Source organism: Otolemur garnettii, unplaced genomic scaffold, assembly GCF_000181295.1.
Source record: "Otolemur garnettii isolate 467f Iridium unplaced genomic scaffold, OtoGar3 scaffold00147, whole genome shotgun sequence".
NCBI classification, from domain to species: Eukaryota; Metazoa; Chordata; class Mammalia; order Primates; family Galagidae; genus Otolemur; species Otolemur garnettii.
In genome coordinates, this window is record NW_003852542.1 from 3,514,916 (window position 1) to 3,527,600 (window position 12,685).

The following is a 12,685-nucleotide window of genomic DNA, read 5'->3' on the forward strand; positions in this document are numbered from 1 at the left end:
AAAAAAAAAAGAAAAGAAAAAAAATCACTGGGTGATTAAAAACATATTATATATATCATATATATGTACTATTTGGACTCAGGCTTCTTTTATACAGTAGAAGTAAATCCATTTATATATGTTCCCAGTAATAATTTGGTTTAATGTATTGATTTTGCTTTCCTTCAATTCTAGGTTATTCCCAGGTTCTTCTTTTTTTCTACAGCTAAAATATCCTGTCTGTCTGATATTGAAGGAAATGTGCTTTCCCACCTGAATTGTTTGTTTTGTAGCCCCCAGAATCCCTTAGTTTCATGGCATTTCATTTCCATTTCCACCAACATCTAGGAATTTGAAACATAAGCCTGTAAGGTACAGTGGGAAGAAGCAGCTTCCTCACAGTCCATTTTTAGCTTGCGGGTGATGTGCTTGCTGGATGATGTTCCCAGGAGTCACACATTCCCATGGATGTGTCAATCCCACATGAGGTTGAGGGCTGAGGACAATTTCTTTCCCAGAAGCCCACACCCCACCTATTCCTTCCCACCCAGGACAACATTTTGAAATGGTTAAGAATGATGTTTTTGTAGGGATAGCCCTGAATTGCTTTAACTTATTAAAATAATTCACAAATTTGGTAAGGTATGTTTGGCTAATGTGGCTGAGAATCATTCATTCACTTTGAACTCCAAAATATAAATAGAAAGTTTCTCAAAAATAGTGTGTGTGGGGCTTATAAAATCCTCCTAAAGGCTGTGGTATTGGTCCCTGGCACCTGCTTCACGTCTTGTTTTGTACTTTGGTACTTAATTATAGGAGAGATGCGCTCATGCTTTCATATTCTCTAAAATACTCTCCAGAAAATTTTCAAAATGTAACAGTTTTTGTATATCATTTGGAATCAGCTGCTAAACAATTTGTAGGAAGTACTATAGATTTACTAAGAATAATTTCCCATGGATGTAAGCTTTTTCAATGTGAATAGAAAACCCTTTTGTATGTACTAAAGATTGTGTACGTGCTGGCTCTGTCCCTCTTGCATGCAGAAGTGTCCAAACTGCGGGCTGCAGGCCAAATGCTGCTTTTGTGAGGCCTTTTTGGCTTATCTGTGGTGTCAGATACCAAGAAAAATATGCATGAACCTTTTTTAAAACTAATCAGCTTATGTTAGTGTTTGTGTATTTAATATGTGGCACAGGACAACTCTAATTCTTCCAAAATATGGCAGAGGAAAAAAAAAAGTTGGATGTCCTTGGAAGAAGAGTTGATATTGGTAAAGGTGTAAATTCTCTTAATCCCTACATTACCAGTAGTTACTTACAAAGCCACCTTCTCCAGGCCAGTCACTTGAAAGGTCTTATTCTATCCATAGGCCTGCCTTCCTGTTTCCTCCCTCTGTGATTGCATTCACCCAAGTACTCCCTGTTCCCAAGATCCCTTCCCTCCTGTCAATCCTATAAGACTCAGCTTCCAATCTATCTTCTCTAAGTGTCTTTTGCTTGTTGGTTACAAGCAAGTCTCTAGTCATGCTGATTCCTGTTCTGTCATGGTTCTGTTCAAAATAATGTCTCTCACATTTATGGAACATTCTGCTGAGCAGTCACTCACAGGGCAGGAGCCCTTATTTTCCTCATTTAAAAGATGCAGAAGTGACCCCTTAGGGAAGTTAGTACAAATGAAAGAAATATGGGCTGTCATTCTTAGTGGTGGCAGTTAAGGTGATGAATTCTGTTTTAGGTGTGTTGAGCTTGACCACCCCAAAGTGTCTGGTTTTGTGCTTGGTGGCAATTGGACACACACACCTGGTGGTCAGGTATGAGATGAGCACAAAGGTGAAGAGTTGGTCGTGTTGAGACCTACTAACAGCTGTGTGCAGAGTGCTAAGGGTCAAGGACCTACAGCACCGGCTTCTTTAAAAGCTGTGGTTATGTTTGCACAGTGTTTCTGCATTCCTAAAACTATCCCTGAGACACAAACACAGAAGGCAGTGATGCAAATGCCTGGCAGCTACTTTCCAGGTATCCATATTTACCTGCTTTCTGCCCAGGAAAAAGATGATGAGCTCCCTAGAAACCTAACAGATCGCTTTGATTGTGGGAACTTTGGAAAATATGCTTTGGGTTTTTTTTTACCCTTTAGCTTAAATTTAAATCCACACTTACCTGAAAAATCTGTTTCAGACTGTGCTCTGAGGGTGTTGGAAGACAGAACATGCTGAAATGTCGGATGAAGCGGGGGGTCACAGGGTTGCGGCCACCGCCTGGAGGTGCACATGCCGAAACAATTGTTACATCCTGCATAGGGAGAGTCCATTGGGTCACCAGGCAAAGAAAGAAGTGAGATCTGCCCACTGCAGTGGCAGGATTAAAAAACAAAACAAAACATTTTTTTGATGACCTACTACCTACCAGCATTGCATTACATTTTTTGGGTGCACATTAAATGAACCAATTCTCACAATCACCCTAAGAGATCACTATCATTACCCCTATTTTATAGATGAAAAAAATCAAGGCCATAAATGGTTAAATGAGTTATTCAAGGTCACTCAGCTAACTCATCCACTTTGCACATATACCTTTATGTAAAAACTTGACCTTAAAAACTTTGTATTTGAAGTTAAAATACGAACATTTTTCAACAAATACTAAGTACAGTTGATTCTCATTATTCATGGTGGTAATGTTCAATAAAGATGACTGGAGCTCTGAATTAGTAAATACTGAACGATTGTTCCTAGAGGAAATACAAGGTTAGGTTCCTACAAGTCTCTGATCATGACATTTTTATTAACTGGCCAACATGTGCAAAGTAAGTGAAATAAGTCAAACATCTTATTTTATATTGTTAATTCATTAATATTGAACTTATTGCCAACAGCACTATAACTTATGCCTGAAAAAAAACTTATCAAACTTATATGTTTTTTGTGAGGCACATCTCAGCTTCTTTGTACTTAGGAACAGCAGACAGCACTTCAGCACTACATTTGGGGCCATTTGATATAACAAAATCACCATTGGAAAGTATAAAATGTGAAAAATGTGGCAGGAAGTAGACCTTGAGAAGGGCATCTGTTTGCAGTGTGAGAGCTGAAATGAGAAGGCAGAATGTTGCCTTATTTAGCCTCAGCTAGAAACTATGTGTTGGGTGGCTTAAAACTTTTGCAACTCTCTGTGTGTCTACAAATGACTGAGATTAAGTGCAATGAATATTGATTTTCCAGTTACAAATAGGACACAGCATCCACAAATAGTAAAGATTTAATCACAGTGTAGCAGGAATGGTGCTGGGCTCTTACAAGTAAAATGGAGAGCAAAAGCCCTGTGGTTATAATGGGGAGAATAAGCAGCCTCATCCCTTCTCATCTCAGCTACTGCATTTACCTCTGGTTCTGCCTTCGTTCTGGCCTAGGCCTCCTGCACCAAGGGGATCTTCCCCTAACATTTCTTTCGGAAGCTCCCCATCCCTTTACAGGGTAAACTCAGGCTCTTCATCATGGGACTACAGGCCTCTGCACCTCCTGCTGCTTTGGTGCTCAATTTCACACCATGATGGCACTTACATTCATGCTTCTGAGAGGTAAAATGCTCTCTTTCCCTACTTTGGCATGCCCCGCCTTTGTGATCCAGCTCTGACATCCCCTCTGGGAAGGCTTATCTCACTCTCAGCCCAGCCCCACACAGACTCTCTCCTGTCTGTCCTCACTTAGCACCCTGCATTATAAATGTCTGTCCATCCTCTGAAGAGCAGCTCTCTGAGAGGCACAGACTGTCTCACTTGTCCATGAATGCAAAGAACCCAATATAGTCGGATGAATTGAATTACGTGCAACCGTGTGTTAATGAGCTAAATTGTGGCCCCTACCCCTATGTCATATGTTGAAGCCCTGACCCCAGTGCCTCACAATGTGGTTGTATTTGGAGACAGGGTCTTTAAAGGGGTGATAAAGCTAAAAAAAAGGTCATTAGTGTGACCTGTAATCTAACATGATGAGTGTCCTTATAAGAAGAGATTAGCACACAGACAGACACAGGGAAGTCCATATAAAGCACAGTGTGAAGATGGCCATTTAATTCCAAGGAGAAAGGCCCCAGAAGAAATACCTTGATCTTGGACGTCTAGACTTCAGAATTATGAGAAAATAAATTTCTGTTGTTTAAGCCATCTTGTCTGTGGTACTATGTGATGGCAGTTCTAGCAAACTAACGTGCCATATTTCCTTGTTGTTTAAATTTAAACACACCAAATAATTTAAAAACTAAAGTGACCTGTATTTCTTTCCAAAAGAGTTTGTTTCTGTCATAAAATCCACCGAAATCTTGATACTGCCGAAGTAATTCAATTGGAGGCTGAGAACCATAACGATCCAGTCTGGGCATGTTTAGATCATCAACAAAAATCACAACTCTTTTGTTTCCTGGTGCTCCTGGGGAAACAAAATAAATTTAATTTAAGAATGATGACTTGCCCTTAGAAAGTGTATGGCAAAGCTTAGGTATGGTTGTGGACACTGTTACACCCTGCAGGTAATTCTGAGCTCATCTCTTCTCTCTTGAGTGAAAAGAGCCCCTGCTGAATCCTGCCCCAAGGAGAACAGACTTGCCTCAGTCCCATTCAGGACCCTGCAGGGAGATGTGGACCTGGCCGGGATGTCTGCCTTGTGGCAGGTGACCCCTCACCCTCTCAGAGCATATGACGATGGCAATTCTCCAGTAATGTCTAGACCTTTCTCAACCCCCGCCATACCTGCTGCCTTTACCAACTGTGTGGCCTGGGTATGGGTGAGGAAAGTCATTTATTTTCCACAGGAAGAAGAGGAAGAATGCCAAGATTCCATTTTATAAATGCCATTACACCATCCTCCCAGGCAAAATAAAGGTTAGTTTATTCAGCAGCATCCCAATCTCATGAGAGGGAATTCAGTACAAGGGAGCTGCAGAATGCCACATTTATCTTGAAGATCAATGTACATACTCATCAGGAAAAAAGAGGGTGACAGCAGAGAAAAGAGAGACCTGATGGGCAAATGCCCATATCCCTGTGGTTGGAATTAATTGTGGAGGGTGATTCCAAGGTCACAGAGGAAAATAATGCTCCACTCCATCCTATGGCTTCCAGGAGCCAAATACTAGACCAGGGGTAGGAGCTGAGAGAATCATCTGTAGAGATCTGGGGATCCCAGAGGAAAACAGACTTGGCATCTATATTCTGTGATTATTTGAGTGGAAGTAGGGAACAGAGAGCAGAGGCAGTGAAGCAGTGGGCAGCACCTCTGTTTGACACAGCAGGGCCTTCTGGGTGGTGGAGAGCGTGGAGGGCAGCTGAGCCCAGCCCTGGCTGGTACCCCATCCCCAGGAGGCTGCAGATGGACCACTGGAGGTTGGGATGAGTGGAAGCTGACACCCTGATTCAGGGTATATTTTAACGGTGAGGCTGATGCCTGACCTACAAACAGCTCTTCTGGGAGACGTGTCACAGGGGCCTGATCCTGAAAGCCTGGCTTGCAAATGGCATGGACAGTCATTCAGCACTAGCCAGAGATGTAGGGACCATCCACAGAGAGGCCCATCTAAATGCCAGTTAGAAATAAGATACTCCTCCTTTCCTTCTCCCCTCCTATCTCAACATACTACAGCCTCCTACAGTGAGGATGGGGTAGAGAGCACCTCTCAGTCCCCTCCACCTCCAGCACCTGGGACTACCAACTTGGCTGACAACAAGGGAGGGGAAGAGCTTTAAATTGGGTTTGGGACTGAAGCTTTATATTGCCCAGAGTCAAAATATCTGAAGGTGTCTAGAAAGTTATGCTGTTTACCTAACTAGTCAATAAGGAAGGATAAGGGAGATACCACAATATCTGGTTGAAAGCTCTGACAGAAGAAAAAAACAGAAAAGTTTTATTTGTATATCCTACTGAGTTCAGATAACTCAATGTGTCAGATCTAAAGAGGTTTGTTTGATTTAAATTTAAATGATCACACCTGTAACTTGTAATCTTAGCACTCTGGGAGGCCAAGGTGGGTGTACCTGAGCTCAGGGGTTCGAGACCAGCCTGAGCAAGAGCAAGAGCCCATGTCTAAAAACTAGCCAGGTATTGTGGTGGGAGTCTGTAGTCCCAGCTACTTGGGAGGCTGAGGCAAGAGAATCACTTGAGCCCAAGTGTTTGAGGTTGCTGTGAGCTACGATGCCATAGCACTCAATCTCAGGGTGAATGAGTGAGACTATGTCTGAAAAAAAAAAAAAGAAAAGAAAAGGTAAATCAATGCCGGTTTGGAAGGGTATGGGTAGAGGGAGGCAGAGACTGGAGACGTTCTGACTTGAAGGTGATGATGGAAATAAATTACTTGCTTGTTAAAAGTAAGATAGCTAGATGTCCAGCACAGGAAAACATGCTACTAACAGATTTACCTTTACAAATAAAGTAAGCAAAGAAAATATCCAGTTGTCATTTTGTTATATATATTTATGTGATTTATTAACATAGTGAATAATTTGTGTGGGACAAATTAAAGGGATGACTCTTACCTAGAATGTTTTTTCTTTTTCTTTCCAGTTTTGATTCAATGATCTCTTGAGTCCTTGCGGATGAAGTTTGAGCAGAAAAATTTAGATAAACAGGGACATAACCAGCTGATTCTTGAATTTTACTTAGCAATCCTTTTGCAATCACAGACTTTAAATTAAAGAATAAGTTAATTGATTTTATATTCAATATAATCTTTGTCTATATAAGTAATAATAATTCAGTACAGTGGATAAGAAACAGGATAAAAAAGAAAGGTTAAAGCCAGATTGAAATGTCTACTTTTTTTTTTAGTGGAGATTTAATTTTGTTATATTTATCAGAACCAAAGAAATATTCTAATCAGTGCTATCTCAATAAAAAGTTTTCTGTTAATTTTATACACAAGTCTATCTTGTTTGCTTTGCAAGCCAATCTGCTAGCAAGAGTCACAGAAAGATCCAAATTTCTTCTAGAAATAATTTAGAGGGGAGACGGTGAATCTCTGACATATGGACTCCACCAGAACCAAGAAGCACAAGCAATCAGTATTTCTACCTCTATTCTACTTTTTTTCAAAACATGACACCTTTGCTGTATCAGGTACAAGTAAAAAGGCAGGAGCAAACAGGCTGAGTTTTCTCAACAATCTTGTGTGGATGCAAACCTTTCTGGCCAATTCTCACCCAATCAGCAAGAAATATAACACAAAAGCTTCTAAACACAACCATCGGTCTACAGGGTCCTCTGGTGTATATAGTATCAATATTAAGGATTTATTTGGAAGTTTGATGTAGTTTTCTACCTTGCCAACTCCAGTTATTCCCGTAAACAACACCGAATGGTTGACTGCCAGTAGTTTCTCCATTAGATACCCATAGCGCACTGTGTCAGTTGTGGGGACAAGCATTTCAAAAAATGGAACATCTCGACTGTACTTGAAGGTAGGTATGATTCGTTCCCAGGGATCCAGCCGTTTTGTGTCAAAGTCCATATGAATGCTCCACAGATCACCAGAACTGGGAAGCTAAAGTATAAAATTAAACACTTTCAATAGGAAATACAGGCAAGATTGATGGACAGCAATAGATAGATATATTTATGTAGAAACAAAGGCAGTCACAGAACCTGAATGAATTTGTATTTCTTTTTTTGTGTGTGCAGAAAAGTAGTTGTCTAGATAGTTGAGACTAATTCTTTAAACACAATCGTGCAATACACTTCATGAAGAACATATATTAAAACCTCATACGAGAAGTGTAAAATATTTTAAATTCAATTCAACAAGCAAAGACTCATGGCATGCCAAATACTGTACTTGGTGCTAGGACAAGGGCTGAATGAGACTCAGCCCTTGTCTTTAACAACCCAGTAATCAACATGGGGGACATAAGCACTTCAGTTAATTCCTATGGGGAAATAAGGGCTCTAATGGAATTTATTACAGTAACATGGGAGGGATGGCTCATTTCTACTTGTAGGAGACTTTTAGTGGTTGGCTGGAGATTCCAGGTTTCCAGAGCTTGTTCTCAGACTTGAAGAACAAGCAGGAGTTAGATGGCCAAAAAAGGGATGGGATAGAAATGGGGAGTAAGGGACCAAAGTTTAGGCCAAAAAGACAGGGTCGAAAGGCTGAAGTTGTGGGAAGTGCTGGGCATGCTGGGAACAATGTGAGCACTGCATGTGATGAGTCATGAGGCTGGGAATAGAGACAAGGGAGAGGTTATGAAAAGTTTCACTGAGTAAAGAACTTGAAGTAAGGGTTCAGCAAGGGATTCTAAGCAGGTGAGTGACGTGATTAGATTGCATTTCATAATGCTCATTCTGGCAGCTGTACACTGCAGTGGTGTTTCAAACTAATTTCATAGTGATTCTTAGAAAGAAATTCATCTTATGTAGTGACCCAGCACATACATATGTATATATATCTACAAACATGTACATATAACATTTACCGACTCGGTGCCCATAGCTCAGTGGTTAGGGCGCTGGCCACATACACTGGGGCTGGCGGGTTCAAACCTATCCCAGGCCTGCTAAACAGAATTGACAACTACAATAACAAAAAAATAGCTGGGCATTGTGGCAGCTACTTGGGAGGCTGAGGCAAGAGAATTGCTTAAGCCCAAGAGTTTGAGGTGGTTGTGGGCTGTGATGCCACAGCACTGTAACAAGGGTGACATAGTGAGACTCTGGCTTAACAAACCAACCAAACTGGGCAGCACCTGTGGTTCAAAGAAGTAGAGTGCCAGTCCTATGTACCAGAGGTGGTGGGTTCAAACCCGGCCCCATCAAAAACTGCAAAAAAAAAAAAAAAAAAAAAGAAACAAAGAAAAAAGTCGTTTACCACTACTATATGCAATTCATGGTGTTCTATTCTGTTTTTAAAAACTCTTAAGGTATAACATAACATCTTTTATCATATTTTAAGAGTCCAGTTCAAAGAGTTTTTATATATGTAAATCTTAATACAACCATTCCTGGATCAGGATATAGAACATATCCAGCACCTCAGAATTTTATACTTCCTCATCAATACCAGCCATATCTGCATCTTTCTTTTAGGTAATCACTGGTATATTTGTCTGTTCTATTTGTCCTTTGTTTTCCAGTTTCATCCTCTCTTAATTATTGTGGCTTTCTTATCTTGAATGCTTATAGTTATATAGTTTAAGTCCTTCAAATTTGTTTTCCTTCTTAAAGATTATCTTGATTATTACAGGTATTTTACATTTTCACATATATATTTCCCGTTAATGTGAGGGTACAGACAACCAGGCCACAATATTTGAATTTGATAAGTAGAGTCCCACTTATAGCTGTGTTCTGCACCCAGGAGGTGTGCCATATACTCCTACATTGTGCCCATCAAGTTGCACTCACACTCCCCCCTTCTTCCCCTCCTCCCAGCTTGAATTGAAATGAATTTTTCTCCTTCATTTCAATTAAGTATGAATTAGATCATCTACTGGCTCCATATTAGTATTGAGTACACTGGATTCTTGCTTCTCTATTCTTCTGATACTTTACTGAGAAGAATGTGTTTCAACCCAATCCAGGTTAATACAAAAGATGTAAAGCTGCCATCTTTTTTATGGCTGAATAATAGTCCATGGTGTACATATACCAAAGCTTGTTAATTCATTTCTGAGTTGATGGGCATTTAGGTTGTTTTCACATCTTGGTGATTGTAAATGGAGCTGTGATAAACACTCTAGTGCAAATGTCCTTATGATAAAATGATTTTTTTTCTGGGTAGATGCCTAATGGTGGGATTGCAGGGTCAAATGGAAGATATAATTTGAGTTCTTTGAGGATTCTCCATACTTCTTTCCAAAGAGGCTGTATTAGTTTGCAGTCTCACCAACAGTGTAAGTGTTCTCCTTTCTCTGCATCCATGACAGCATCTGAACTTTGGAACTTTGTGATGTGGGCTAATCTTACTAGGATAAGGTGATATCTCAGGGTGGTTTTGATTTGCATTTCTCTTGTGACTAGGGACAATGAGCATTTTTTCAAATGTTAGCCATTCATCTGTCATCCTCAGAGAAGGTTCTGTTCATGTCTCTTGCTCAGTGATAGATAGGATTGTTTACCCCCCCCCTTTTTGATTAGAGTTCTCTATAGAACCAAGTTATCAACCCTTTGTCAGATTCATACCATGCAAACATCTTTTCCCATTCTGAAGGCTGTCTATTTGCTTTGATTGTTGTGTCCTTAGCTGTGTAGAAGCTTTCAGTTTAGTTAAGTCCTATTTGTTTTTGTTGTTGCAATTGCCAAGTCTTGTTCATAAAATCATTCCCTAGTCCAACATCATCAAGAGTTTTCTTCATACTTTCTTCTAGGATTTTTATTATTTCATGTCTTAGATTTAAATATGTTATCCATCTTGCATCAATTTTTGTAAGTGGTGAAAGGTGTGGGTTCAGTTTCAGTCTTTTACCTGTGGTTATCCAGTTCTCCCAGAACCATTTGTTGAATAGGAATTCTTTCTCCCAGTGTATGCTTTTGTTTGATTTATCAAAGATCAGATGGCAACTAGAGACTACTTTCATCTCTTAGCTTTTTATTTGGTTCTGAATGTCTATGTCTCTATTTTTGACTTGTAATATAGCCTATAGTCTGGTAGGGTGATGCCTCTAGCTTTGTTTTTTCAGTAAAAATTGGCTTGGCTAAACAGTTTTTCTGGTTCCATATGAAATGAAGAACATTTTTTCCAGTTCTTCAAAGTATGATGTCAGTATTTTAATGGGAATTGTACTGAATCTGTAGATTGCTTTGGATAGAATAGGCATTTTAACAATGTTGATTCTTCTCAGCCATGAACATGGTTCCATTTCTTAGTGTCTTCTGCTATTTCTTTTCTTATGGTTTCACAATTCTCTTCGTCAAGGTCCTTCATCTCTTTTGTTTGGTATATTCCTTTCATTTTCTTTGAAGTATTTCATTTTCTTTGAAGCTACTGTGAAAGGAATCGGGTCTTTGATTAGTTTCTCAACTTGGCTATTATCAGTATATATAAAGGCTGATTTATGTACATTGATTTTATAACCTGAGACATTACTGTATTTCTTGAGGATTTCCAGGAGTCTTATGGTTGAGTCTTTGGGGTTCTTGAAGTATAAGATCATATCTTCAGCAAAGAGTGAGAGATTGGCCTCCTCTTCCCCCATTTGGGTGCCTTTTATATTCTTCTCTTGCCTGTTTTCTTTGGTTAGAAGTTTCAGAAGTATGTTGAATAGTAGTGGTGATAGAGGACATCCTTGTCTGGTTCCTATTCTAAGTGGAAAAGCTTTCAGTTTTACTCCATTCACTATGATATTAGCTGTGGCTTTGTAGATGGCTTCAATCAATTTAAGAAATGTTCCACCCATGCCTATATTTTTAAGTGTTCTTGTTAGAAAAGGATGATGAAAGGATTTATCAAATCCTTTGCTACATCTATTGAAAGAATCATAGGGTCTTGTTTCTGCTTCTATTGATACAGTGAATTACATTTATGGATTTGTGTATGTTAAACCAGCCTTGTATCCCTGGGATGAAAGCTGCTTGATTGTGATGAATACTTTTTTTTAATGTAATCTATTGCCTAAGATTTTGTTGAGTATTTTTGCATCAATATTCATTAGTGAAATTGATCTGTAGTTCTCATTTTTAGTTGTGTCCTTTCCTGGTTTTGGTATCAGGGTGATGTTTGCTTCAGGTAACAAGCAGGTAACAAGCAGGTAACAAGTTGGGAAAGATTCTTTCCTTCTCAATGTTTTGGAATAATTTCTGCAGTATGGGAATAAGCTCTTCTTTGAAGGTTTGATATAAGTTTGGTGTGAAGCTATTTGGTCCAAAGCATATTTTTTGTTGGAAGATTTTTTTATTGTTTCTTCAATCTCAGGGCTTGATATTTGTCTGTTCAAGAGATCTATTTCTTCTTGGTTAATTAAGTCTACGGAGAGGGTGTGATTTCAGGTATTGGTCCATTTTGTCCACATTATCAAAGTTCTGGGCAACCGTGGCTCAAAGCAATAGGGCGCCAGCCCCATATACCAGAGGTGGTGGGTTCAAACCCAGCCCCAGCCAAAGTTCTGGGCACAGAGTTTCTTATAGTAGTCAAAGACAATCTCTTGTATCTCTGTAATATCTGTTATTATTTCTCCCATTTCGTTTATGATTGAGATTGTTAAATATTTTACTTTTCTTTTTCTAATTAATCTGGCAAAAGATTTATCTATTTTGTCTGTTTTCAAAGAATCAACTTTTTGTTTCATTAATTGTCTGAATGATTCTTTTGTTTTCAATTTTATTTATTTCTGATTTAATTTTGGTTATTTCTTTTCTTCTGCTAGGTTTGGGATTAGAGTATTCTTCCTGTTCCATTTCCTTAAGATGCTTCATTAGTTTGTTGATGTGGTCTCTTTCTGTTTTTTTGATGTAGACATCTAATGTGATAAATTTCCCTCTAAGGCTTCTTTTGCAGTATTCCACAGGTTTTGGTAACTTGTAGCTTCATGATTGTTATGTTTGAGGATTTTAACAACTTCCTCCTTTATCTCTTCCTTGACCCAATTGTCATTCAGCATAAGGTTGTTTAATTTCCATGCCTTTGTGTGATGAAAGTTTTTACTGGAGTTGAGTTCCACCTTTGTTGCCTTGTGGTCTGAGAAGATACAAGGTATAATTTCATTTCTTTTAATTTACTTGAAGTCT

At 39.2% G+C, this 12,685-nt stretch overlaps 1 protein-coding gene across 1 annotated transcript in view; it reads right to left on the bottom strand.

Moving 5' to 3' along the window:
- The window catches only part of DNAH6 (dynein axonemal heavy chain 6), a 302,446-nt gene that overhangs the window by 123,251 nt on the left and 166,510 nt on the right, over positions 1–12,685 (bottom strand). Inside the window, exons 38-41 of the mRNA XM_012811001.2 lie at positions 7,290–7,511; positions 6,508–6,655; positions 4,251–4,408; positions 2,142–2,273 (exon numbers count right to left, since the gene is read on the bottom strand). Coding sequence (XP_012666455.1) covers positions 2,142–2,273; positions 4,251–4,408; positions 6,508–6,655; positions 7,290–7,511 — 660 coding nt within the window. The remainder of the gene's footprint in view (positions 1–2,141; positions 2,274–4,250; positions 4,409–6,507; positions 6,656–7,289; positions 7,512–12,685) is intronic.